At 66.0% G+C, this 25,967-nt stretch overlaps 3 protein-coding genes across 8 annotated transcripts; 2 read left to right on the forward strand and 1 right to left on the reverse strand.

Moving 5' to 3' along the window:
• The first annotated feature begins 1,386 nt into the window (after window positions 1–1,386).
• Window positions 1,387–6,619, forward strand: DNPEP (aspartyl aminopeptidase). Its single transcript, XM_075756881.1, has 15 exons — window positions 1,387–1,444; window positions 1,577–1,664; window positions 1,751–1,839; window positions 1,916–2,029; window positions 2,350–2,475; window positions 2,612–2,742; window positions 3,081–3,165; window positions 3,638–3,745; window positions 3,985–4,062; window positions 4,386–4,469; window positions 4,751–4,911; window positions 5,066–5,105; window positions 5,493–5,594; window positions 5,930–6,097; window positions 6,504–6,619. The coding sequence occupies exons 1-15, from the start codon at window positions 1,439–1,441 to the stop codon at window positions 6,552–6,554; spliced, it is 1,431 nt and encodes a 476-aa protein (XP_075612996.1). The 5' UTR covers window positions 1,387–1,438; the 3' UTR covers window positions 6,555–6,619.
• An 813-nt stretch (window positions 6,620–7,432) lies between these two features.
• Window positions 7,433–19,752, forward strand: PTPRN (protein tyrosine phosphatase receptor type N). Its single transcript, XM_075756882.1, has 22 exons — window positions 7,433–7,596; window positions 9,313–9,363; window positions 9,545–9,658; window positions 9,922–10,027; window positions 10,160–10,358; window positions 10,501–10,825; window positions 11,021–11,328; window positions 11,406–11,692; window positions 12,177–12,263; window positions 12,414–12,493; window positions 12,729–12,793; window positions 15,763–15,975; window positions 16,103–16,312; window positions 16,402–16,549; window positions 16,666–16,739; window positions 17,027–17,104; window positions 17,238–17,357; window positions 17,466–17,632; window positions 18,614–18,667; window positions 18,783–18,847; window positions 18,950–19,023; window positions 19,121–19,752. Exons 1-22 carry the CDS (start codon window positions 7,494–7,496, stop codon window positions 19,190–19,192), a joined length of 3,000 nt encoding a protein of 999 aa, XP_075612997.1. The 5' UTR covers window positions 7,433–7,493; the 3' UTR covers window positions 19,193–19,752.
• A 482-nt stretch (window positions 19,753–20,234) lies between these two features.
• On the reverse strand, window positions 20,235–25,967 carry DNAJB2 (DnaJ heat shock protein family (Hsp40) member B2). Of its 6 annotated transcripts, none has more exons than XM_075756887.1 (10): window positions 25,353–25,462; window positions 24,262–24,351; window positions 23,174–23,283; window positions 22,711–22,785; window positions 22,439–22,555; window positions 22,167–22,256; window positions 21,980–22,085; window positions 21,779–21,849; window positions 21,293–21,514; window positions 20,235–20,377 (listed from the first exon to the last, which is right to left on the reverse strand). In XM_075756887.1, the coding sequence occupies exons 2-10, from the start codon at window positions 24,324–24,326 to the stop codon at window positions 20,367–20,369; spliced, it is 867 nt and encodes a 288-aa protein (XP_075613002.1). In that variant the 5' UTR covers window positions 24,327–24,351; window positions 25,353–25,462; the 3' UTR covers window positions 20,235–20,366. The 6 variants fall into 6 exon arrangements, with proteins under 6 accessions (XP_075613002.1, XP_075613001.1, XP_075613000.1 ...); XM_075756886.1 differs by having other exon boundaries at window positions 22,439–22,558; XM_075756885.1 differs by lacking the exon at window positions 20,235–20,377 and having other exon boundaries at window positions 21,069–21,514; window positions 22,711–22,764.

Here is a 25,967-nt window from a genome sequence, read left to right on the forward strand (position 1 = left end):
GTGCCTGCAGCAGTTGGGGGGGTGATGCTGTCAGGAGGAGCAGGGCGACGGCTGCCTGGCACCCATGTCCCTTCAGCAGGAGGGTGCAGGGCAGGGGGTGCATGTGACCCAGCTCTGAGCCGGGGTGCTGGCTGCCTGCTCCCAGCTTGGTCCTGTCTTGGTGGGGTGCTGGCCCTCTGTTTTTCTGTGGTGGCTTTGGTTGACATGGAGACCCTCCAGCTGTCTGCTTGCGGGGTGCCAGGCGGTGGGGGTGCTTGTTCCCTTTTAGGGGGGGAGCAGCAGGTGCTGGGGGCTGAGAGCATAAATCCAGGGTTGTCGTGAGCTCCCGGCACGGCAGGTCCCGGGGTCAGGGGCAGCAGGACCACCAGTTTCCAGTCCCCAGGACAAGGACAGCGTCTCTGGCTAAGAGGGTGCCCACACTTGTGACTCAGGAGCTGGGAATCCGGCTGGCGCTGAGCACCTGGGCCCCATGCACTGCTCACGGGCTGCCACATCCCTCCTAAGGCCACACACCCGTTGCTGGAAAGGCATAGGCCTGCTGGGAAATTATGCACAAGCACTGATGGAAACCCAAAACCCCACTGCTACACCCAGCCCATGCAGGGTCACTGCCAAGGGCACGAGCCACCCCAATCCGTGGCAGGCCCAGGGATCCCATGCCCTGGATGCGCTCAGGCTGTGCCCCTCCTGGGGCTGGCAGGCAACTGGGGCCCATCCTACCACCATGCCACCTGCCAGCACCCCTGTGCATCGCTGTCACTCGGGGGCGTCAGTCCCCAACATGGCACCAAGGGCTTGTGCCTTGTTTTCTGAGAGGGCCAGGCAGTGCCAAGGCAGGGGAGCAGCAATGACTGGGGGGGGGGGGGGGGGGGGGGGGGCTGCAGCTTGGCTTGCACTAGTGACTCACCCCAAAGACACCCAGCCTTCAGGATGTGTGTGTTCCCCTGAGCACCCCTGGGCACTGCAGGGACAGCTGCAGGCAGGCCAAGCTCTGTTTTGGGGTGGCCACTACTCACCCAGTGCCCTGGGGGCAGTGCTGGGTGACCATCCCTGGGGAGCCCACCCCTGCCCCTTGGCTCCCATCCCAGCCCCTCCTGGCTGTGCCCAGCTTCCACCCACCCAGCTCCCAGCTCTGCCTTGGCTTTGGCAGATGCCGGGTTTGCCTGGCCCCGGGCCAGGGTGCAGGGTGCGGGGTGCAGGGTACATACTGCATGGTACGGATTGCATGGTGTGGGGTGCAGTGGTACAGGGTGCACGGTGTGGGTTGCAGGGTGTGGATTTGCAGGGTGCAGGGCGTGGATTGCGGGTGTGGATTTGCAGGGTGCAGGGTGCAGATGGTGGGGTGCAGGCTGCGGGGCGCGCGCTCTCCGGCCGCCGGGGCGTGTTCCTCCGCGCCAGCAGGGGGCGCGCGGGGCGGGGCGGCGGGGCGGCGGCGGCCATGCAGGTACCGGGCGGGCGGGGAGCGGGGCCGGGGTCGGGTCTTGCTCGGGGCTGGGGGGCGTCCTCGGGCCCTCGGGGGGTCCCGGCCTGGGGTGGGGATGGTGTCGGCCCTCTCCGGTGATGGCGGTGCCCGCAGGCGGCGGCGCAGGGCTCGAAGCAGGCCGCGCAGGCGGCGGCGCAGGAGCTGGTGAAGTTCGTGAACCGGAGTCCTTCGCCCTACCACGGTGAGGAGCCGCCCGGCCCCCTTCCCCTTCCCCTTCCCCTCCCCTCCCCTCGGTGCGGCCCCCCTGATGGCTCTTCTCCCCCGCAGTGGTGGCCGAGTGCCGCAGCCGGCTGCTGCAGGCCGGGTTCCAGGAGCTGAAGGAGTCGGAGCACTGGGAAGTGCGGCCGGCGCAGAAGGTGGGCCCGGCCGGGGGCAGGGCGGCGGGGAGGCGGTGGCGGTGGCCGGCCCTCACCCCGGCCCCTCTGCCCCCAGTACTTCGTCACCAGGAACTATTCCACCCTCATCGCCTTCGCCGTCGGCGGCCAGTTCCAGCCCGGGAATGGGTTCAGCCTGCTGGGGGCCCACACCGACAGCCCCTGCCTCAGGGTAAGGCCTGCCGGCCTGGCGCCTTCTCTGGTGCCCTCCAGTTTCACTCCACAAGCAAAAACTGCCCTGACTCCCCCAGTGCCCCACAGCTGGGTCTCTGCACCTCCCAAACCTGCCACCCAGAGCAGCCCATGCTGACCCCCTGCATTGCTCCACCTGCTGTTACCGCCTCTGTGTCCCCTGTCCCACAAAGCACCTCACAGCACCCTGCGCTGACAGGATCAGCGATGAGACTCTGGGGGTGCTCTGCCCAGTCCCCACCAGTTACCCAGTCCCTGGGGCTTTGCGGTGCCAGCCGTGACACCTCTGCTCTCGCCCAGGTGAAGCGGCGCTCTAAGCGGGGGCAGGTGGGCATGGTGCAGGTCGGCGTGGAGACCTACGGAGGGGGCATCTGGAACACCTGGTTTGACCGTGACCTGACTGTGGCCGGGAGGGTGATCATAAAGGTGAGCTTGGCTTGGGACGGGCACGGTGACCTAGCTGTGTGCCCCCTGCTTTGGGTCTGTGACTCCCACCCAGAGTGGCACCTACTGCAGTCTCAGCCCTGCAGGCCTGGCCCCAGCAGTCCTTCTTGTGTTTCAGGACCCGGCCACAGGGCGCCTGGAGCAGCACCTGGTACGTGTGGAGCGACCCGTCCTCCGCATTCCCCACCTGGCCATCCATCTGCAGCGCAGCATCAATGAGAACTTCGGACCCAACACCGAGCACCACCTGTAAGGCCTGGCTCGGCCCTGACTGCTGGCCAGCCCTTGGGAGGGCTAGGACCCAGCTGGAGCGGTGCCCAGCCTCAGCTCACTCCCTTTGGCAGCACCTCATCATGGTGGGGTGGTCTGCAAAGGCTTTTCTCAGCCCCATAGAGTCCTCCAGGAGATGCTGGGCACTGAGTGGCACAACAGATCTGTGTTAAAGTGTTGTGTGTCCTTGCTCCATTCCTCATGGCAATCACTCCCTGGAGGAGCAAGGCAGGCACCCCAGGAAGGGTTGGTTCTGTGTGACCAAAGCAGGAGAGGTGAGCAAAGCCCTGGGAGCTAATGGCATCATCTCCCCACAGGGTTCCCATTCTGGCCACTGCTGTGCAGGAGGAGCTGGAAAAGGAGGTCCTTATGGAGGCCCCTCCTTGTGATGCTGCGGCCCAGGTGAGCTGAGTGGCAAGGACTAGCAGGGCACTTGCTAGGGCCTCACACTTATCACCTTTGATCTCCAGTCCTCAGGGGCCTGCCAGCAGGTTCCCTTTTTCCTTCCTGTTTACTGCTGGTAACCTTCCACTCCAGAGCTGTGTACATAACACCTGTATTCAGGTGTTGCTGTGTTCCGACCCTAGCCTGCAGCCATCACAAAGAAAGGAGTGCAGCCCCCATAGAGCCGTCACAGTCTCCCTGGAGAGGCAGGGCAGGGAGGGGAGGTTGCACAGGGGCAGAGACCCCCTTGCTGGGCCCTGTGAACAGCCCTAGTGTCCTGTGTGGGGTGGGGGCTTGGACACAGCATGTGTTAGAAGAAGGGGGGACTGTGCAAAGGTGAGTGGGGTGTGGGATGGCTCTGCAAGGGGGAGCGGGGAGTTTCCACTGTCATCCACCGCCTACCCTACCCGCAGCTCTGCTTTCTTCCCAGGCAGAGCGGCACAGCCCTGTCCTGCTTTCCCTGCTTTGCCCCCAGCTGGGGGTGAAACCGGAGCAGATTGTGGAGCTGGAACTATGCCTGGCGGATACACAGCCAGCGGTAAGTAAGGGCAGGAACCTGCCTCTGCCTGCACGCAGCATGCCTGCGGGCTGGCACTGCGCAGGTTTTGCTCGGCACGCTTTTTCTGCCTGGGGCGTGCCAGGGCTGGGAGCTGAGCAGAATGAGAGGAAGCAGCTCCTGAGGGGCAGAGGTGAGGGGACTGGGATGGGGACCCAGTGGCACGTACTTTTTGGTGACCCAAAGCCTGTGTCCTGCTCCTCCTGGCTCTCTGCCTGCAGACGTTGGGTGGTGCCTTCGACGAGTTCATCTTCTCCCCACGCCTGGACAACCTGCACAGCTGCTACTGTGCCCTGCAGGTGAGTGGGAGGGGGAAAGAAGCCTTGGGTCACTGCATGGTCCCTGTGAGCCCCGGCTTGGCTTAGTGGCACCGTGTTCCTATGGCATGGGTCTGGGTGGTTGGAGGATCTGGGGTTGGATGGGGGCTGCTCCCTTTGCTGGGCATGTGGGGTTCCCAGCAGCTCCCAGGGGTGACTCCTGCTCTCGCTGGGCAATGTGTGTCCCCACAGCTCCCTTCCTCGGTGCTTTGGGCTCTCCTGGGGAAATTCCTGCCAGCTCTGTGCTGAGCTTCCTGGGACGGGGTGGCACTCAGGCTGGTGTCCTTTCTCCTCTATCCCTGCAGGCCTTGATTGACTCATGTGCAGCACCCTCATCACTCTCCCAGGAGCCCAACGTGCGTCTCATCGCACTCTACGACAATGAGGAGGTGAGTGAGGGGCACAACTGTGGGGTGCCTGGCACAGGGAGGGGCTCCATGTTCTTTGCTGTCCCCCAGCCGTGCCTAGCAGGAGATGGATCCCAGGCCCTAGTGGGGCAAGGGAAGGTTTGCTTATCCCCCTGTGGAGGATGGCCCAGGCAGGGGCTGGGAAGCACTGGTGTAGTTGGAAGCTGCTCCGCTGGCTTTGGGGAGCCGCCTGTCACTCAGCCAGCCCCTGGGGTGCTGGAAGGTTGCGCCGTGTGGGCCGTGCTGATGGTGGTCCCTGGCAGGTAGGGTCGGAGAGCGCGCAGGGCGCAGAGTCCTTGCTGACGGAGCTGGTGCTGCGCCGGATTTCGGCATCGCCACAAAACCTGACAGCTTTCGAGGAGGCCGTGGCCAAGTCCTACATGATCAGCGCCGATATGGCCCACGCTGTGCACCCTAACTACGTGTGAGTAGTCTGAGCAGTGCCGCAGGCCGGGGCAGCCTGCCCTGCTGGCTGGGGGGATGCAGCCCCGTCATTCCCCAGGGAGAACAGGCAGGACAGTCCTTGTTGCAGCAGGGAGGGAGGGCTGTAGCATGAAACTTCTGCTTCTCTTTTACAGGGACAAGCATGAGGAGAATCATCGACCTGCCTTCCACAAGGTGAGGGCAGCCCTCTGCTTTGTGCTGGGATGGGCACTGTCCATCTGTCCTGCGGTGCTGTGAAACGCCCAGCCGATCCCTGGAGCACAGTCCTGGGGTGCAGCTCAACAGCACTCAAACAGGGGACATTGTCCCTAGTGTGATTTGGCTGTGCACATGTCTGGCATTAATCATTTGGGACCACAGCCTTAGCCCTGGAGCCCTTCCCTGCTCTGAGCTGGGGCTGTCCCCATCCCCATGGATTGCCCAGGAAGGGGAGAAAGGACCAGTGGGTTGGGACAGGACAGCGTTGAATCCTGTGGGTCTCTGCCTGGGCACGGGTGTTTCCAGACCCACCATCTATCCCTGGTGCCAATAGCGGGACCCGTGGTGCCTTCCCTTGTGCAGGGCCCCGTCATCAAAGTGAACAGCAACCAGCGCTATGCCTCCACGGCTGTCACCGAGGCAGTCATCCGGGACATTGCCGCCCGTGTGGGTGTCCCTCTGCAGGTGAGCAGGGCTGGGCAAGCCCTTGGTGAACGTTACCAGCTTGGGCTGCAGCCCTGTGTCTGTGTTCAGGAGAGGGGGCCTGTGCCAGACACCCCCCACCCCTCAGTTACAGTGTCCATCCCTGCTGGGGTCTGGGCTGCCTGCTGCTCTGGGGTTCCAGCTCTGGAACAGGAGGGAGGACCTGGCTGAGAATGTCGCATCTTGGGGGCATTTTGCACGCTGGCTTGGGGATGGTGCTGCTTCCTCATCTCAGGTTGCCTCCTTTGAGGCCCTGGGGCCCGTGTGGGAGGCCATGGGGCAGCGTAGGGAGCTGCTGAGGCCGTGTCCCCGTTCAGGAGTTCATGGTGCGTAATGACACACCCTGCGGCACCACCATCGGTCCTATTCTGGCTTCCCGCCTGGGGCTGCGCGTGCTGGACATCGGCTGCCCGCAGCTAGCCATGCACTCCATCCGGGAGATGTGCTGCACCTCGGGGGTGCTCCAGAGCATCACCCTCTTCAAGGTGAGCCCCGTGTCCCCCGTCCTGTGCCATAGCCCTCTCCCTGCTGCTCCACATCTCCCGCGTCCCCATGTCCCCATCGAGCCCCCGCCCTGGGGCTGAGCCTGCCCATCCCCCTGGGCTCCCCGCCCGTCTGGAGCAGCGCAGGTACCGGCTGCTTCCGGAGGTGCCCCCTCACATCCCAGCCTTCCCCGGTGACTGCCATCCCCAAATGGTTCCTATGGCAACCAGTACTAGCCTTGAGTCAGTGGTGGGTTACTATGGCGACGTGGTCCTGCTCTCTGCGAGTGGCTGCCTGCTATGACGCCTTGTGCGTAACCCAACGGGGAGCCGCTGCCAGCCCCCGCTGCCTGTCCCCCCACCCCACGCTGCCTTTCCTGGCCCACCCTGATGGCCTGTCTCCTTCCAGGCCTTCTTCGAGCTCCTGCCAGCGGTCAGCAGCAGCCTGGTGGTCGACTGAGCGCGGCGGGGAGTGAGCAGCTGTGGGTTCAGCCCTGGGGCCATTAAAGCATCTCTGTCTCACCAGCGAGTGGTCCATGAGTGGGGCTGGGGTGGGGGTGACAGACTCGGGGCCCCCTGGGGACTCCCTGTGGCTCCCACCCGTGCTTTCCCCTGCGTCAGGAGTGGGACCTGTTCACCCACTCACAGCAGCCCCTTCAGTGCTGTGTTGGGTGGGGGGTGCCGGGGGTCCCAGCTAACGGGCAGGATGCAGCTCCCTCCCCCCGCAGGGAGAGCCAGGGGGAGGATGTCCCCTGCAGCGCTGGGGCTGCCCCTGTCCCCAGGGGAGCGAGGGGGGGGGCCTGAGCCCACCCTGCCACGGCCAGGGGCGTGCTGTTGGGTCCTGCCTGGCTCTGCCAGCCCCCTACAAGCCCCAAAGCTGCTCGGGGTGGGGGTGTCCCCTGCCCGCACCAGGGGCTGCCGCGCCCGTCCCGCAGCGCTGCCGGTGCCGGTGTGGAGGCGTGAGGGTGTGGCCCAGCGCTCGCCGCTCATTGGGCTCTTCTCAGGGGTGTGGCCCGCGCGGGAGCCAGTAGGGCCGCAGGGCTGGGAAGGGGCAGGCGGTGATAGGCGGAGGCGCTGCCGGCGCGGTGTCACACCCCCGGGGGCGTGGCTCGCCTCCAGGGAGGCTGCGATTGGCGCGGTGCTCGGCCGTCTTCCCCCCGGGGGCTCGACGTAATTGGCCTCGCTCGATAACAGGGGGGCGTGAGCCCGACGTGGGGGGAAAGAAGCACGGATTTCTGATTGGCTGCGGCGCAAGGGGGCGTGGCGCGGCAGCAGTGAGCCGTGCGCCATTGGCGGGTAGGCGATGGTGGGCGGGGCGCGCGGCGCGGCGGGGCGCGGGTTGGCGGCGGCGGCGGGGGCGCGGCCGGCGGGTGCGCCATGGTGCGGCCGTGAGCGGAGCATGGGGCGGCGGCTCCTCCGGGCGCTCCTCTGCCTCCTCCTCCTGGCCGGCCGCGGGCTGCTGCGGGACGGCGGCGCCTCCGCTACGGCTACCGCCGCGCACGGTGAGACTGGGCCCCCGGGGCAGGGCGGCGCCCTGGGCAGCGCGGGGGCTGGGGGCGGCGCTGTGCTTTCCCGGGGAGCGGCAGGGTAGGGGGCTCTGCGGCCGGCGCTATCAGCGTCGCCGTGGGCGCTGTCACGGTGCGCAGCGGCAGGCTTGGCCCCCGGCGGAGAGCGGGAGAGGGCAGCCTGGTACCGGTACTGCGGGTGCGTCGCTGGCACCGGGGGGCGCCTCTCTCCTGGGGCTGCCGGTGGTGCTGGCCTCGGGGCACCCCGCCGGCTGGAGAGTTGCTGCCTCCCCCGGGGCCGCTTGGATGGGACGGCAGCAACACGGCGCTCGTTCAGAGACCCTGCCCGGGGCAAAGCCGGTGCTTGGGGCTGCTGCAGGGATGGGGAGTCCGGGGCAGCGGCCCTGAGTGGCGGCTCCCTCCGGGACCCCGGGACCCTTTTTAGCCGTGCTCTGCTGGTAAGCGCGGCCCGGGACGGGAAGGCTGGCCGGTGCACCTGCTTTTCTCTAGCTCGGTCCGTGTGGCCCCTGCCCGGGGCTCTCGGGGACCCGGGTGCCGCTGCCGGTAGCGGGGCTGCAGTCCCCCGTCCCCCCCCCCCCCCCCCGCCCCCCGCATGGGACGGCCCTGGCGGCCGCTGACTCACTACCGGGTGCCCGAGGCTGCTGCGTCCCTCGTCCTCCGGTGATCCCGGGAGCGCCGGGACGGGTCCGGCCGCACCTCGGGGGCCCCGCCGTCTCTCGGAGCAGGCGGGGACAGTGCCGGAGCGGCTGAGGCCGAGCTCCATCCTGCCCGGGGGAAGGCTCCCGGGGCCGGTGCCGCTGCCCCTCCCGGCTGATCGGGGAGTCCCGGCGGGAGGCGGTCGCGCCGGTTCAGCACCGCGGACAGCGCCCGGCCGGCCCCGCCGCCCTGGCCCGGCCCCCCCCGCTCCCGCCGCCCCTCGGCTGTCGCCCCTCGGCAGCGGGGTCCTGTGCCCCGCACCTGCGCTGGCCCCCGCCCCGGGAGGAGCGGGCCCGTGGGTGCCCGGGTTTCGGAGACCCCCATTCCCACTTGCCCCTTTCCCCCGCGGCGGGCTCGGCGGGCCCCTCCCTCCCCTCCCCCCGGTTGTTTTCTCGTTCCTTCCTCGCCATCCGGGGCTGAGTCATCGCCTGCTGCCGTCTCGCTGCTGACGGTCTTGGACCGAGATGGGGGGGCAGAGGAAGGGGGAAGCTACCCCCTGCCCAAGTGCTGCCCCCCGAAGGGGTGGAGAGAGGCACAACGCTCTTCCCCCCCCCCCCCCCGCCCCCTGCTGCATGCGTGCTTTGGGGTCCCCCTCGCCAGGAGAGTGGGTTCCCGGTGTCAGAGGGTGCAGGGCCGTGTCCCTGCCTCGTAGTGCCACGTGTGGGAGGGCAACAGACATGGTCTTCCAGGTATCTTCTTCCCTCAGCCTTCCCTTCCTAGTTGCAGCACCCCAAAAAGCTCCAGGCCTCCACCTGCTCCCCAGAGCCTGGGGCAGGCTCTGTACACAGTCCAGGTCTTGCCTTTGAGGGGCCAAAGGCTTGCACTGAGGGTCTGCCCTGGGCTAATAGTCTGTGCCACCCCCCCCACCCCCCCCGTCCCTATCACCATATTGCACCCCTGTGGTGCTTTCCTGGAGAGTGGGGGTCCCCAAGCAGCTGGGCCCCCCACTTGGAAGCTGTGCTGACTGGCCTGGCTCTGTCTGTCTGTCCATCCCAGGCTGCCTGTTTGACCGGAGGCTGTGCTCCCCCCAGGAGGTGTGTGTGCAAGGTAAGTGGCTAGAGGGGGTGCGGGCATCCCTTCTTCCTTCCCAAGGGGGTGTGGAGGGTGTAGGGCTGCCTTGCAGGGGAACTTGGGGTGTGGTGTGGGGGGAAAAATGTGGGGCTGTGCCCAGAGACCCTCACCTCAGGGCATTCATCTGTCCCACCCTGCCGCCTCCCCTCTCTTGCAGATGGGCTGTTTGGGCAGTGCCAGGTGGGCTCCGTGCAGGACAGACCCTACTTCCAGGTCACCTCTCCTGTGCTCCAGCGCCTGCAGGATGTCTTGCGGCATCTCATGGCACAAGGTGAAGGGGGGACCACATGGGAGTCACTGTGGCCTGGGGGGGAGAGTGTGTGAGGCAGCATTGCCTAGTGGCACCAGGGCTGTCTGAGATCCTGCTGGTGCAGGGGCCAGGGTGGGCTGAGGAGGGATGCAGCTGATTTTGGGAGGAGCGGGGCCAAACCCAGGCCATGGGACACAGGGTCAGGACAGCAGGGCGGCCTCCTGTGCACTCACCCCGTGGTCTCCAGGCCTCTTCTGTGTCTCACAGCCCTCTTTCCGTGGCAGGGCTTTCGTGGCAGGACGGCATCACCCAGTATGTGATCTCGCAGGAGATGGAGCGCATCCCCCGCCTCCGCCCGCTGCCCTCACTGGAGCCGGCGGCCCGGGACAGGTAGGACAGTGCCAGCTGCCAGCCTGCGAGCCAAGCCTGGCAGGGCAGTGAGGACTTTGCTCCCAAAATGGGATTTTGGGGGGTACATCCCCCATACCCAGGTGAGTCACCGCAGCACTGTTTGCCTCCGAGGTTCCTGCCCCTCCGCAGCTCCTCCCGGCGAGCCACACTCCCTGCGGACCCCGGCCTGCCAGTGGCTCAGCATCTGGGGCAGCCCCCGCCGCTGCTGCCCTCCCCCCTGGTGCAGCGGTACCTGGAGCATCTCCTGCTGCCCACCCTGCCCCAGCTGGGCTACGAGGAGGCTCTGCTCAACCCCTACTCCTACCACAAGGTAAATGACAAGGGCGAGGCCCCCCCCTCTTCTGGGCAGAAAGGTAGAGATGGGTAGGGTGTCCCAGGCTTGGGGTGCCCTGCCATGGGGTAGCAGGGGCCCTGTGAGGTTTGACCGTGGCGGCTCTGTGTTTTGGTTGCAGTTCGGCTACCAGGATGGTGCTCACCAGCTCCCCAGCAGCTCAGCCAGGCAGAACCCTGAGACCTCCTCGCTGCTGGGCCGGGTCCCTGCCCAGGCCCTTTTTGGGGCTGGCCCTGTGCCCTCCTATGGCGGGCAGCCAGGAACGGATGGGGGGCATCTCTTCCAGGACTTGGGCATGCTTTCCCTGCCAAGAGAGAAAGCTGGCCGCCTGGACCCTGCTGGCACCAGGCTCCAGCACAGCTTACGGCTCCCCAGTGACCACAGGGACATGGAAGAGAGGGAGAAGCCAGTGCCCCTGACCGCCCAGCCACCCCCTGCACAGACAGGTACCGTGTCCTCCAGCCAGGCACCAGCCCTCATCCCCACAGCCGTGTTCCTCACAGCTCAGACCTCCTCCTCTTTGGCCTCATGCCTGTGGCCAGCATATCCCTCTGACCCCACCTGCCCCACCCGCTGCATCCCTGGCCTGCGGTCCCCATGCAGATGCAGGGCATCTGGCCCGATGCTGCATCCTCTTGCAGACGCTGCCCTGAAGAGACTGGCCTCCCTCCTGGCCAGCTACGGCCTGGGGCTGCCAGAGCTGAGCCCCCAGCAGCTGAGCAGCCTCTCCACCCTCCTCCAGCTGCTCCAGAGCTCTGGTGAGCAGGGCGCAGGGACAGGGCAGGCAGGGACTGGCAGCGATGGGTGCCAGCACACCCTGCTTTGGGGTAGGGGCTGTTGGTTTTTGGGGCAGGTGCCGCAGGACCTCTGTCTCTCTCCTTCAGGGCCAGCAACAGTGAAACGTGTGGGTTTGCAGCAGGGTGGTGCTGGAGGACATGCCACACCACAGGTGGGGTGTGTGTGGAGGGGGGGCAGCCCCCCAGGGCTCTCCTTGGGGGTTCCAGCTCCTCCTTTCCCTCCCTCCAGGCAACGGAGGGAGACATGCAGCACGGAGAGGAGCCAGTGCCCCCTTCCTCCACAGTGCCACCCGCCAAAATCCTATCCAGCAGCTCCCCAGGGGACGGGCTGAGGGGCAGGGCAGTATCTTTACCAGCCCCCCAGGCTGAGCCACAGCAGGGACGTGGTGGGGACACGCTCAGCCCCGGGAAGCAGATCACAGTGGAGAAGAAGAGCTACATGGAAGCAAAGGATGGTGGGTCGCAGCGGGGCACGCAGCCGCCGGATGAGTATAGCTACATCATCACGGACCAGAAGTGAGAGCTGGGGGATGGGTGAGGGGGTGTGCATGTGTGGAGGGGCTGTATCCCACCCCCACTGGCTGTCACGGCTCCACGTGCTCAGCTGAGCTTCTTTGGGTCTCTGGTGGGGTCAGCTCCCCCATCCCCTCTCCACCTGCAACCCTTGTCCCACTCCAAAACATTCCTCTCAGCCCATGCCAAGGCTAGAGCTCACTGCTGCAGGACGGGAGGGTGGGACGGGCTCAGCCAAGTGTGTGCGCGCAACTGCCTCCGTGCATGCTCACGTGCAGGCGGGTGTGTGTCAGCTCATCCCCGTCACCATGCGTCCCTGTGCTCTGCTTTACCTCCTGCTCACCCTGACACCCCTGCAGCCGGCACAGCCCTCATTCCGTGTGTGGGACTCCCCAAGCCTGCCTGTTCCCCCTTCCTCAGCCATGGGGAGCGTGGGCTCTCCCCTCGCCCCCGCTGCTTGCTCCTCACCCTGCCACTGTCCCCGCAGGCCCCTGGGGCTGGCCGCCGGCGTGCGGCTGTTGGAGCTCCTCGCCAAGCGCCTCCACCTCTCCACAGCTAGCTTCATCAACATCAGGTGAGGGGAGCGGGGCCACGGGGTGCTGCGGTCGCAGCCCCGGCCATGTGCAGCTACGCAGGCTGGGGGGCCAGGAGGAACCGAGCAGCTGCAGGGATGGGGAGGGGGTCTGCATTCCCTGGTCTCACGCTGTGTCCCCCTCCCCGGCAGTGTCGTGGGCCCCGCACTTACCTTCCGTATCCAGCAGAACCCCCAGAACCTCTCGCTGGCGGATGTGGCCAGCCAGGCTGGTGAGTTGGGCAGGGGTCCCCCTGGTCCTGTCCCCCTTTCTTCCCTCTCTAGCTGGGGGGTGGGCTCCATAGCTGGGAAGAGTGGGCTCCCACCATACATCCCAGTGTCGCTGGCTGAACTGGAGATCTGGCATGGGGTGGGCAGCTGTGGGGGCTATCCCTTGGCTCTGTCTCTGGCGGGCGTCTCTTGGGTGGAGGGAGAGCACCCTTCTGACCATCTCCTCTCCATCCACAGAGCAAGCGAAGGCAGAGCTGGAGGCAGAGCTGGGCCTGAAGATTGTGCAAACAGGAGTGGGAGAGGTAGGAGCAAGGCGTGCCTGTCCTGTGGGGCTGGGGCGGCTGGGGACAGGGCAGTGGGGGTGCTGCTGCTGGGTACAAGCTGGGAAGCACGTTGTGCCCCTGCCCAGGGGTGGGGGTCTTCATGAGCAAGCCATCCCCATGAGTCTGTGGGGCAGCTGGGGAGCAGAGGGATCTAGGCAGCGTTCAGGCTGCTGTGCTGGGGATGGACCTGGGTTATCTGGGATGGGTCAGAGCTCTGGTGACCCCCTTCCACCTGGCAGCGTGATGCTGCTCAGCTGCCTGCACTCCCAGTGTGCTCGGCTCTTTCTAAAACAAAAGCTCAGCAGGGTTTGAAGGCAATTTTAGAGGGTCTCCCAGAGGCTTTTCCCTCTCCGTCCAAGACAGGGGGGCTGCAGGCTGCACCCCTCAGGGCTCATCCCCACCCTTGCCTCCCTCCAGCCTACACACCCCATCCTGGCTGTGGCTTGAGTACCCCAGTGCCAGGCTGTTCCCTGAGAGCCCCAGAGACCGCAGCTAGGCAGGCAAAATGCCATTGTGCCCCCAGGGAGCAACAGAGCAGCTGAAGACAGGGATGGAGCAGGAGCCATCTGCTTGGAGGGGCACACCCCCTCCCCGTGCTCCCCTGGGGACTCCCAGGAACAGTCTCCTGGGGGGGGGGGCAGGGGCTGGAGAAGTAGGACTGAGCCTGGCTCCCATGTTTACAGCCTGGGAAGGGGAAGTGGTACAGCATGTCCTCAACCCGGGGTCCCTGTGGCTGTAGCTGTGGGCAGGGAGGAAGGAAGGGAGGACCTTGGAGGAAGAGACCATGGAGAAGGGGTGGCCTGGCCACGGAGGCAACCTGTCTCCATCAGCAACATGTGGAGTGTCGCTATGGCAATGTCTTTTGATGTGACAAGTGGCAGGAGCTGGGAGAGATGGCAGAGATGACGGAGCTTGAGCTCAGAGGAGGCTGAAACAGCTTTGCCAGCCCTCTTCTGCATGGACCTCCCCGGTCCAGATCAGCTTGTGGTTTTCCTTCATCCCCCTTCTTCAGGCTCTGAACTCAGAGGGACTGTGCAAGATTTGAGGACGGAGGGATGTAGAGAGGTGGGGGGACAGCAGGGCCCAGGCAGGCCTTGGGAGAGAGGTCCCTTCTGTCCCCACCAGCCCTGCTGATGTCTCCAGACCTTCTGGCACCTCCAGAGGCTGCAGGGCTGCTCCTGCTTGGGTGCCCTGGGGAGCTGGGAGGTGCTGGCCATGGCGGGTACCCCTGGCTGCAGGGCTAGCTGAGCCCTGGCAGCAGTCAGGCTGAGCCCCAGGTGCTGGGGCTGACAAGGCTGGGGGGCCAGTGGGGCTGGGGTATCTCCAGGATTGCCAGGCAATGATGCTGACAACGTAGGTGATGATGACGCAGTGTTCCCTCGGTAACCTCATCAGGCTCATGGCCAATGGGAGGCTGTGGCAGTGAGGTAATGCTGGCTCTGGCACCTCATTGGGTACAGCGTAGTTGGTGGTGGTGATGCTCCACCATCCCGGTGCTGTCCCAGGACCTGGCTGTCGGGGTTGCAGCCTCCTGATCACCAGTGGCTCTGGGACAGGGCCCTGGGGGGGGGGGGTTGGCCTTGAGGGGGTCTCATCCAGCAAGGGCTCAGCACCTTCCCGTCCCAGCATGGGATTGGCATGGATTTGGCCATCCTGCCCCAGCCATAGAGAAGGAGCCCCAGAGGCACTGCCTGCAGCGTGGCAGGGGCTGCCCTGTGTCCTCAAGGAGAGTGACGGGGACGACCTGTCCCCCAGCCACTGAAGCTGGGATAGCATCAGCCCTTTGGTAGTGCCAGCACATCCCCCGGTGTCCTGCCATGGAGCAGTGACCACAGGGGAGAGCGAAGCCCCCTTTGGGGAAGTCCCCTGGGAGCAGCAACTGTTGCCCTGGACCCAGTGTTGCAGTGGCCCATCCTTTGCCATTAACCCCTTGGGCTGAATCTGGCCCTTGTTGACCTCCAGCTGAGCAGGAGCTCATTGAACCTGGGTTCCAAGGGACTACTGCCTGCCCTGGAGGAGGGCAGTCTGGGCTGGGGGTGCCCTGGCAAGCGGCCCTGGCTACTGGGAACAGGGGAGCAGCAGGTTGTTGCTGCCTGGGCTTGGCCAGGCTCTGCCCCATCCTGCAGCCCCTGGGACACCAGTGTGAGCGATGCCCCACATGATGTGCAGGTGGGTGCACCGAGCCTCACCCCAGTGACACCCAGCACCCCAGTGACACCAGCTCTGCCCCATCTCAGGGAGCTGGGAGAATCAGCACAGCACTGAGTGCCCTTGCTCTGTTTTAGCCCCCAACAACCACAAATGTGGCACAGCAGGACTAGGGAAGTGATCGTCCCCCTCTACTCGGCACTGGTGAGGGTGCACCTCAAGTACTGTGTTCAGTTTTGGGCCCCTCACTACAGGAAAGACGTTGAGGCGCTGGAGTGTGTCCAGAGAAGGGCAATGAAGCTGGTGAAGAGTCTAGAGCACAAGTCTTATGAGAAGACTCTTATGGGAACTGGGATTGTTTAGCCTGGAGAAAAGGAGGCTGAGGGGAGACCTCTCTGTCTACAACTACCTGAAAGGAGGTTGTAGCCAGGTGGGGGTTGGTCTCTTCTCTGAAGTAACAAGTGATAGGACAAGAGGAAATGGCCTCAAGTTGTGCCAGGGGAGGTTTAGATTGAGTATTAGGAAAAATTTCTTCACCGAAAGGGTTGTCAAGCACTGGAACAGGCTGCCCAGGGAAGTGATTGAGTCACCATCCCTGGAGGTATTTAAAAGATGTGTCGATGTGGTGCTTAGGGACATGGTTTAATGGTGGACTTGGTAGTGCTAGGTTAATGGTTGAACTTGATGATCTTAAAGGTCTTTTGCCAGCCTAAACAATTTGTGATTCTGTGAATGGGTTCTCTGCTCCACCAGCCCCATGCAGATGTCCCCCGCTAACCCTTGCTTGGCTTTGCCCCCAGCGAAATGAGGCTGCTGCCTACTCGCGCCCATCCCGCTTCGGGGATGGCTTCCACTCGGTGCTGCTGACCTTCATCGCGCTGGCCTGCGTGGCAGGCATTGCCATCGCGGCTGCTGCAGCCTTCTGCCTCCGGCGCCATGCCAAGCAGCGGGAGAAGGAGCGCCTGGCTGCCCTGGGGCCGGAGGGTGCTGCTGACACCACCTTTGAGTACCAGGTAGGATCCCGTGGGATGTGGGACCCTGCGGGATGAGGCACCACCACATTGGCATTACTCGGGGTGCACAGGGCTGCCCCTGGTAGTGCTGCAGCCTCGGGACAGGGCTCTTGCTGGGGTCCCCCAGGAGCTGTGCCGCCAGCACATGGCTGCCAAGTCGCTCTTCGGCCGCGCCGAGGCACCGGTGGCTCCGGCAGAGACCTCACGGGTCAGCAGTGTCTCGTCCCAGTTCAGCGATGCCCCGCAGCCCAGCCCCAGCTCCCACAGCAGCACACCCTCCTGGTGCGAGGAGCCTGTCCAGTCCAACATGGACATCTCCACTGGACACATGATCCTGGTGAGCCAGCCTGGTAGGGTGGCAGCCCCCCGACCCAGCCCCCCATGTACCCCCTGGCTGCCAGGCTGACCCCCACCTCTCTGCCCCAGGCCTACATGGAGGACCATCTCCGCAACCGGGACCGGCTGGCCAAGGAGTGGCAGGCTCTCTGCACCTACCAGGCTGAGCCCAGCATCTGCTCTATTGCCCAGAGCGAAGCCAACCTGAAGAAGAACCGCAACCCTGACTATGTGCCCTGTGAGCATCCCAGCCCCTGGGGCACAGGGATGCTTGGGGCCAAGGCGGGCTGTGGTGCAGCTCTGCCCCCAGCTTCCCCAGATGCTGACTGTCTCCCCTGGTCTCTGTTTCCCCAGATGACCATGCGCGGATCAAACTGAAAGCCGAGAGCAACCCATCCCGCAGTGACTTCATCAACGCCAGTCCGATTGTGAGTGATCACCTGCCCTGCCACCCCCTCCATGGTGTGCTCAGCCCGGGCGAGGCTCCCTCTCTGGGGTGAAGCCAGATGGAACTCGCATCCCTGTGGGCTATGGATGTGAGCGATGTGCCTGCCCCATTGCTCAGACGTGGTTAAAATCCATGTTCCTCCTGTCTGTGGCACCTGAAGCTCTTTCCCCAGCCCTCCCACCCCCCTGGAGTATCCCCCTTTTCCTCCCAGCATCACCAACCTCTGCCCTGAGAGCTCGCAGTCTGACACCCCCTTTCCCACTCCAGATCGAGCATGACCCACGGATGCCAGCATACATTGCCACACAGGGGCCGCTGTCCCACACCATCGCTGACTTCTGGCAGGTGAGCGTCACCCGGCTGTGCCAGCGTGTTGGGGTCCCTCCGGGTACTGCTCACCAGATGGGTCGCAGCGGCTCAGCCGCCCTCCTGCCTGGGCTGTCACTTGGGGGTGACACCCACCATGCTTTGCCTGCAGATGGTGTGGGAGCACGGCTGTACCGTCATCGTCATGCTGAGCCCACTGGCTGAGGACAGCATCAAGCAGTGTGACCGCTACTGGCCGGATGAAGGCTCCTCTCTCTACCACATCTATGAGGCAAGTGTGGCTGGTAGCCTGTGGCACGGAGCATCCTCCAGCCCCCATCCCCTGTGAGAGCAGCCCCCCTGCCCAGCGCTGATGCCACCAGCTGCCTCTCTCGGGCAGGTGAACTTGGTGTCGGAGCACATCTGGTGTGAGGATTTCCTGGTGCGCAGCTTCTACCTGAAGAACGTGCAGTCACAGGAGACCCGCACCCTGACGCAGTTCCACTTCCTCAGCTGGCCGGCCGAGGGCATCCCCACCACCACCCGGCCCCTCCTCGACTTTCGCAGGTGAGCGCCCACCGGTGCTGTGCCAGCCCTCGGGAGCCGGCGGTGGCCCCCGACCGCAGGGGAGTGATGGGTGAGGACATCAGTGCTGGTGTGACGAGGGTCAGGGCCGTGGCATGGACTGGCTGAGGGAACAGGGGGGTGCCGTGCTTGGGAGGAGCAGAACCACCAGGCTCTGGCCGGCTTGGGATGAGGCTTGGTGGAGCACGGTGGGCAAGAAGCCTCCAGTTGAGGTTGCCAGGGCTCTCCAGCCTTCATGGGGAGGGTGGGAAAGTGCTCCTCGTGGGAGCTGGGATGGGGGATGGCGTCGCCTGGTACCCTCCTCAGCCATGGGTGCAAGAAGAAACCCCGGAGCCAGCCTTGAACAGCAGTGGCCCGTTGCTCCCCATGCCCTATAGCCAGCAGCAGGTCCCCAGTTAGCTCCGGGGAGAGGGGCCAGGGCTGTGTGGGGCCAGTGACCCTGCTTAGGGCAGCAGGGGGTCCCTAAGCACATCGCCCTCCTCACCAGCCCGCTCACGCTCTCTCTGTCTCTCTGTCTGTCTCTGTCTCCCTCTCGCAGCTGCCGGCGTCATTTTTGTGATTTGCAGCTAGTAATCTGGCTCCAGTTGCATAGTCACAAAAGTGATCGTTGGCAGCCGTGCCTGCTGCATGGAGCATGCCGGGAGCCCCGCTGGCACCTGGCCCCCAGCTTCGCGCCCCACCGGACCAGAGCTGCTCCCTCGGGGGTCCTGCTGCTGCTCCCCTCCCCGGGTTGGGCACCCAGGGAGCCAGTCTCCTCTCCCTGCCCTGGCCCCTTCCCACCTGTGGTCCCTGTCCTGTGCCCGGCACTGCTGCAGAGGCAGGAGGAGCTGTGTGCCAGACCCCCTAGGACCACATTGTGGGGGGTGCCGACTGCCCCCCCCCGCTTGGCACAACAAGGGGCACCTATCGCAGCCTTGTCCTCGGCATGGCGGGGCATTGACCTGCTCCCTCTTGTCCTTGCAGGAAGGTGAACAAGTGCTACCGGGGTCGCTCCTGCCCTATTATCGTGCACTGCAGGTACTGCTGGGGGTGGAAGGGGGGGACAGGCTGGGATGGCTGCAAGGCTGGGACCTGCTGGCCAAGCCCAGGCCCTGGAGCCTATCCCCCTGGTCCAACCATCTGCATCTTGCAGCGATGGTGCAGGCAGGACTGGGACGTACATCCTCATCGACATGGTCCTGAACCGAATGGCCAAAGGTAGGCATGGGGCAGCACTGCTTCTCCCCTGGCTGGGGGATGCAGGGTGCTGTGCTCGGCCTGTGGACCCTCTCTCAGTGCCCTCCTCCCCCTCTGCCCTAGGGGTGAAGGAAATAGACATAGCTGCTACCCTGGAGCACATCCGAGACCAGCGACCTGGCATGGTGCAAACCAAGGTACCCCCCCCCAAACTGGGGATTCCCTCCCTCCCTGAGTGCACGCAGCCCCCAGGGCTGGGAGTGACCCACATGCCTCCTCCTCTGCCTTCCCTAGGACCAGTTTGAGTTTGCACTGACAGCCGTGGCCGAGGAAGTGAACGCCATCCTGAAGGCGCTGCCGCAGTGATGGCAAGGAGCCCTTCCCTCTCGTCTCCCTCCATGCCCTCCCAGCTTCGCGCGCTCTCCTTGCCCTGCCCATGGGGCTGCTTCCCCCGTAAAATGCTGTCTGTGCTGCTGGCTCTGTTTTGTCCCCTCTTCAGCCCCCTCCCCTCGCTCTCCCCATCTCCCTGAGGATACACTGCTCAGCCCCTCTGTGTGCAGGGCACAGAGCCCTGTCACATCTGCTGCCACCACAGAGGGGACTGGGCTTGTGTCCCCCATCCCCTGTGCAAGAGGGGACCAGGTGATGCTGTTGGGAGTTGGCTGTGGGGCTCCCCCAGCCCCTCCTGCACCCCAGCCTGGTGGTCCTGCACCAGCCCCTTCCCTCTCTGCACCAGAGCAGGGGGTGGGAGCAGGCAGGGGCCCACTACAGTGGGGGAGCACTGGGTGCAGGGGGGCCTGGCCCAGCCCTGGGTCCCCTCTGTGTGCTCCCCGCCTCGTCACTTGAGCAGAAGAGAAATTTCTAGAGAAATATAATTTTGTATTTTGATGTGAATAAAGTTCTCGTGTCGCGTTCGTGCAGCTGCAGCCAGGCCTGGCCTCTGACTGTGTGTGTGTGGGGGGGGGCACAGGGTCTCCCCCAACCCTCCCCATTCTTGCAGGAGCACAGCCTGTACCCCACAACCACCAGACAAGTGCAACTGGGACTGAGCACACCCCCCACCACCACCTGCAGGCAAGGATTGGGGGCGACCCTGCAGCCCCCAGCCCAGAGACACCCTGCAGGCAGCAGCTACTGCAAACAGGTTTATTGACGCTGTTAGCAGAAGGGGGGTCAGGGAGGAGGGGGGGCTGCAGCAAGGAGGGGGCAGAGCTTGGCCCTGCTGCTGCCTGCTGCCAGCACCCCCCTCCAGCAGCCTAATCTAAGGTAGCCCCCCTCCAGCCCGCTTCCCCCCCCCCCCCCATCATCATCACCCTCCCTACCACCTCATGCTGCCCGGGGCATCTCCCTCTGGGCACCCCCTCAGCCACCAGGTATTGCTTGGCCATAAGCCCTGTTGTGTCCCCCACCACATCCCATGGAGCCAGAGGGTGCTGGGGAAGGGGGTGGCAGGGGGTGGCCGTGCAGGGACAAAGCGGAGTCCTGACTGGGAGAGCCTCCGTGGGCGAGCGGGTGTGCACGGTCCCTGGGCGCAGCAGCCTCAGAACACACCTGGGGAGACAAGCGGAGGGGGGGACACAACAGCACCCGTGAAACCCTCCTCGGCCCAGGGCTGGGGAGGGGCAGGGAGGAAGGTCCCAGGAGAAGGAGGAGAGCCAAGGCAGGACCACTGGCAATGGCAAGGGTGGGAATGCCTGTGAGCATCACTGAGGGTCACTGCTGCTGCAGGAAGCATGGAGGGATGGTGCCCTGCGGGGGAAAGGGGGCAGGCAGGGTCTGCGGTGGTGGGGATGGAGGAGGAGGGGGTACAGGCAGGAGCGACAGCATCCAGAGGGGAAGAGACACACAAGGCACCAAGCAGATCCCAGGCACCCACCCCCTCTTTGCAAGGAGGGAAAGCCCGACCCAGGACCCCCAGCCTGGGCAGGGGCAGGCAGCAATCAGGGAGGCACCGGTTGGAGTCCCTGCCCGTCTGCAGGGCAAGCAAGGAGAGAGGAGCAGGCAGAGCCTGCAGGTACCCTGTGCCCCCAGGAGCCGGGGCAGGGAGCTGCCCCTCTTCCTGGTACCCCACCAAGGGCCCCTCTTCTAGCCAAGATCTCCCAACCCAGGCAGCCCCCCAACACCGAGGCCCCTCCAGCCACCCACCCACATGAGGAACAGCAAGGCAGGGCAGGAGAGACCCCCTCCCTTGCTGGGGGACGCAGGGGCCAAGCCCCAGGCAGCGAGCCCCCAGCCCCTCTTTCCTCCCCGTGCCCCACAGGGACACACAACCCCAACCCCACACTCAGAGCAGGGGGCAGTGCCACTGCTTTGCTTTGGGGGCAGGCTCGTGCCCCACTGTGTCGGGGCTGCCAGCCCCCAGCGGCTCCCGCTCCGGCCCCCCCCGGGGACCACGGGCTCTGCGGGCAGAGGATGGGGTGCTGGGGCTGCCCCCCGGTGCCGGCGGGGTGCCAGGGCCATGCCCACCTGCTCGGTGGTGCCCTGCGGCCTCCATCTCGGAGAGGCTGTAGGCCATGGCCAGCTGCAAGTCCTCGTCCTCGTCCTCGCTGTCTGTGTAGAGGCAGACGGGCGAGGAGCTCGGGGGCCGGTGCGGGGCAGGCGGTGGGGGCGAAGGGGGCCGTGGGCTGGGGAAGGCTTGCTGCTCCCGTCGGCTCAGCTCCAGCCCCAGCGCCATGTCATCAGGGACACCTGTGGGGACAGGGGCAGGGGACGGGGGTCGTGTCCGCTCCAGCTCCCCAGAGCTGGCATGGGGCCCGAGCAGCTCCTGCCCACCCCACCAGTCCTCCGTAGCAGAGCCCCAAACCAGGGCTGATCAGGGCTCAGCCCAAAACCAAGCCTGTGTGCAGCATCCCCCAGCCGCCCCAAAGGAGGAGAGGGGTCCCCAAAGGGAAAGGGCGCTGGGAGCTGTCACTGCCAGTCCCCAACAAGTTGGTTTGCGGTGCCACTTCTCACCATCAATGTGGATTGACTTCAGCTCCCCGTCCTCCTCCACTTCCACCCGCTCCCGCCCATTCTCGATAATCCTGCAGACAGACGGACGGATGGTCAAGGGCCAGGCAGCCAGAGCATCGCAGTGGCAAGCTGCAGGGTCCAAGGACCGCCGATGAGGGGGGGGGTCCCCCCGGGGGCGAGGGGGACCGGCACTGCCCTCACCGCTTGGTGGTGATGCGCCTGCCGTTAACGAAGGTGGTGGAGGTGGAGACGGAGCGGAAGCCCAGCCCTGCATCGGCGCCGGAGCTGAAGGATGAGGCGAAGAAATCTGGAGAAGGGAGCGACAAGATTGGTGCCAGGGTGGAGGACATGAGGAAGGCAGGGGGTAGGGCCTGGCAGTGTCTCCTACCTGAGGATCCTGGGAAGGGGGAAAAGAAGTGCCCCCCTCCATGGTGCCGTGGACCAGGTCCTCGCAGCTCAGAGAAGGGCAGCATCTCGTCTGGAAAGCAGGGAGCCCCCCGTCACTATTGTCCCCGCAGCTTGGCGAGCCAGGAGCAGGGCACTGCCATGGTGACCCCCCCCAGGGCTGGCCGTGCACCCCGTCCCCAAGCCCAGTGGCTGCCCCAGGGTCAGAGAGGTGCCCCAGAGCTGGCCCCCAGCCCTCCAATGCCCCACACCCACCAAAGAAGTCAGCAAAGGGGTCTCGCCCGCCAAAGAACTCCCGGAAGACGTCGTGAGCACTGCGGAAGGTGAAGGTGAATTCGGGGGCCCCGGCATCGGCCCTGGAGCCCCCTGGTCCTGCTGGAGGGAAGAGGCTCAGAGTTAAGTGGAGCCCTGGGTGGGAACCCCCCAAAGGGCAGGGAGAACCAGTGAGTGCAGACCCACACTGGGTCTTCAGATGGGGCCATATCCAGAGCTGCACTAAACCCCCATGGCCTCGCTCGCCCACTCACCTGCCCCCATGAGTCCATCCTTGCCATAACGGTCGTAGACATCACGCTTCTGCTCTGGAAGGAGAAGAGAGGGGGCTGCGGGGAAGCCAGTCACCAGGCGTGGGCAGGATCACCGACTCCTTCCCCGGCCAAGGGAGGTGCAGAACAGCAGGGAGCAAGAGGAGGGGGGTGGCCCAAGCCCCAGCTGCACCAGCACCACTCCCAAACTCAAGTTGGGGCATCAGGTGAGGATGTGCAAGGCTCAGCCCTGCTGGGGGGACCTCATCCCAGACACCAGCACCCCAGCATCTCTCCCAATAGCTGTTTCAGGGGATACTTGGGAGGGTAACCAAGTCCCACAAGACGGGCGGTAAACCTGGAGGGACCCAGGGATGCCACCTGGGTGAGCTCAGCAGCAGGACACCCCAGGGTGAGCAGACCCAAGGGCAGGGGGGACCTAGGAAACAGCACCATGGCCTCTTACTGTCTGACAGCACTTCGTATGCCTCGGCAATCTCCTTGAACCTCTGCTCAGCGTATTCCTTGTTGTCTGGGTTTTTATCCGGGTGCCATTTCAGCGCGGCCTTCCTGTACCTGCACAGACGGGCAACAATGGGTGCGCAGCAGCCCTCGGGCAGTGGGGGCTCCTGCACCAGTGACAGCCCCCCCCCCCAAGTGCACACCTCCGACCCTATGGCAAGGGCACCCCAAGCCCACTTCACTCAGTGCCCTACAGCCTCAGGCATCAAACGGGAGCTTCCTGGACTTGTTCTGCTTCCCAAGCAAATATTTGCAGCATGATCCCAGCAGCGCAGCCTGTGCCCACCCCAGCTGCCCTCAGCAGAGGCTCTGGACAACGCTCACAGGTTTGCTCTGGTTGCTGGGGTGCTCCTAGGGCCAGGTGAGCACAAGCAGCCCATTCCTCCCACCCGCAGCTAGCTGGGCTTAACCCAGGCTGCCCAGCTTCTCTCACCCACTGTATTAGGAACCTCCGTCCCTGGGGCAGGCCGCCAGTCCGCACCTATTCCCCCCGGGGGGATGCCTCTCCCCAGGGTCTGCCAGGCAGGAGATTCGAGAGGCTCTCTCTGCCCCCGGAGCTCCCCCCGCGGTGCCCGGGGCACAGCACGGGACCCGCACACGGGCCCGGTCCCCGTGACAGGGGACACGCTGCTCGTCCCCACCCCGGGAGCTCCAGCCCCCTGACCCTGATGGCAGCAGAGACGCCAGGCCCTCTGCCATGCCCGCGCCCTCGGGCAGAGAGAGGGGATGTCCCCAAACACCAGCGCGACCCACCTCCCGCCTCCATCCCCAGCCCCGGGCTGAGAGCGCGGACAAAGGGACCAAACCCCACCAAGAGACGCCTTTGTGCGGCAGCGAAGCCCGGCCCCGCTCTGGCCTCCGCACAAAGGAAACAAAGGCTGGATTGTCACCTCTGGAGCTGGGCTCTGTCCCCACCGGCCCTGCAGGGAGCCCTCGCCTCGCTGGCGCCGGGGGAGGGGGGGGACGGATGGGGGTGGGGGTGGCTTGGGCTGCTCTGCCCAGCGGGCGGGGGGACACCTGCCACGCACTTACGCCTTCTTGATGTCCTCGGCGGTGGCATTGCGGCTCACCCCCAGAGCTTCGTAGTAGTCCACCATGACGTGCGGCTGTCCCGATGGGTCACTGCGGGGGGGGGGGGGGAGGGAGACAACATCAGGGGGTCCGCAGGCACAGCCTGGCAGCGCCGGGTGCGAGAGAGCACGGGCGGGCTGCCTTGCCCTCCCCCGGCGCCCCGGCCACCCCACAGGTCCCCCCGAAAATGGCTCAGCACCACACCCGGCTCCCCAGCACCCTGCCTGCGCCTCGGCCACCTGGACGCACGCACAGCCCCAGCCGGGGACCCCTCGTGCTGCCGCGCCACCCCCCACATGCATCACCCCAACTTGCCCAAGCAAGGGGACGGGGATCCCCGCTGCCGGCCCCGCCGGTCTGCCCCGCTCTCTCCCCCAGCTCCCCTCCCGTCCCCCCCCGGGGGGCTCTGTCCTGGAGCAGGGGGGGAGGCAGTGGGAGCAGCCCGCTAAGGTGCTTAGCGGCCGGAGCGGATTAAGGGCTCAGCGGGGACCCTCCCCGACCCCGGGCACCCCGGGGCACTTCAGCCGACCGCCCCGCTCCGATCGGGGACGGGAGCGGGATGCTGCCGCTCCGGCACCCCCCGCCCCCGGGGTGCCGAACCCCCAAACCCCCCGTACTCGCCCCCCGCCCGCGTTGCCCGGGCGCATCAGCTGACGGGGAGGGCGGCGCTGGCACCGGCACCAGTACGGCACTGGGAGCGCGGCGGGGCGGCGCCGCCGGGGACCGCCCCCCCCCCCTCGGCCCGGCTGTAAACACGGCGTTCCCGGGACTGCTCGGCACGGCTGCTGGAAGTTTCTGTTCCCCCCCACACACCTCCGCCGCCGACGGCGGGCAGCCCTGGGCTGCGGCCAGCGGATCTAGGCCACCGGGAGGGGCGGGGGCGGCAGCACGGGAAGGACCGCACTGGACCGGCCCCGCTCCCCCCCCCCCCCGTGCGCTCCGCTCCCCCTGTGCGCGCCGCTTCCGCCGGTGCGCCACGGTCCCCCGGTGCTCCCGTGCGATGCGCTCCCCCGCAAGCTGCCCCCCTCACACCCCCCCGATCCGGTGCCCACCTGAGTGCCGCAGCCGAGCCCTCCCCGCCCGCCCCGGGCCGCCCGCGGCCGGCGTCGCGCGTACCCCCCCCGCCCGGGACGCCGCGGGGCCTGGAGGCGGGCTCCGCTAGCTGACGAACGGCGGTGACAGCCAACCGCGGCGCCGTCGCCTTGTGACGTCACGCGCTCGCCTTTCAGGCGGGTGAGGTCATAGGGAGGTGTGTTTGAGCGCAGAGCGGGGTTTCGTTGTTACTCGGCCCTGTTCCCAGTCCCCGTCCCCGCAGCCCGGGAGAGAACCGGCCGGGGTGTCTGGCCCCCCTGCGCCCCGCCAACCCCCGCCATGCCGTGCAGCCTCCCGGGGGCGGGGGGGCGGGCTTGGGTGGGTTGCGTGGGGTCCCACCAGGGCGCTGCGGGAAACCAGGCTGCGGTGGGAGCGCCCGGCAGGGTCTGCGTGCCTCTGGCTGCGCGCTGGGACCCAGAGCTCGGCTCCGGCTCCCCCCGCTCCCAGGGGCTGTGTGTGTGCCCGGGGACAGCACCGGCAAGGGGGGGGGGGGCACTGACCTCGCTCGCTGGCCCCCGTGGTGAAGCCAGTGCTGCGAACACGCCCGGGCAGCCCGCGGGCTCCGCTTGCCCCTG

The sequence above is a fragment of the Balearica regulorum genome, chromosome 6 (genome assembly GCF_011004875.1).
Source record: "Balearica regulorum gibbericeps isolate bBalReg1 chromosome 6, bBalReg1.pri, whole genome shotgun sequence".
Classification (NCBI taxonomy): Eukaryota; Metazoa; Chordata; class Aves; order Gruiformes; family Gruidae; genus Balearica; species Balearica regulorum.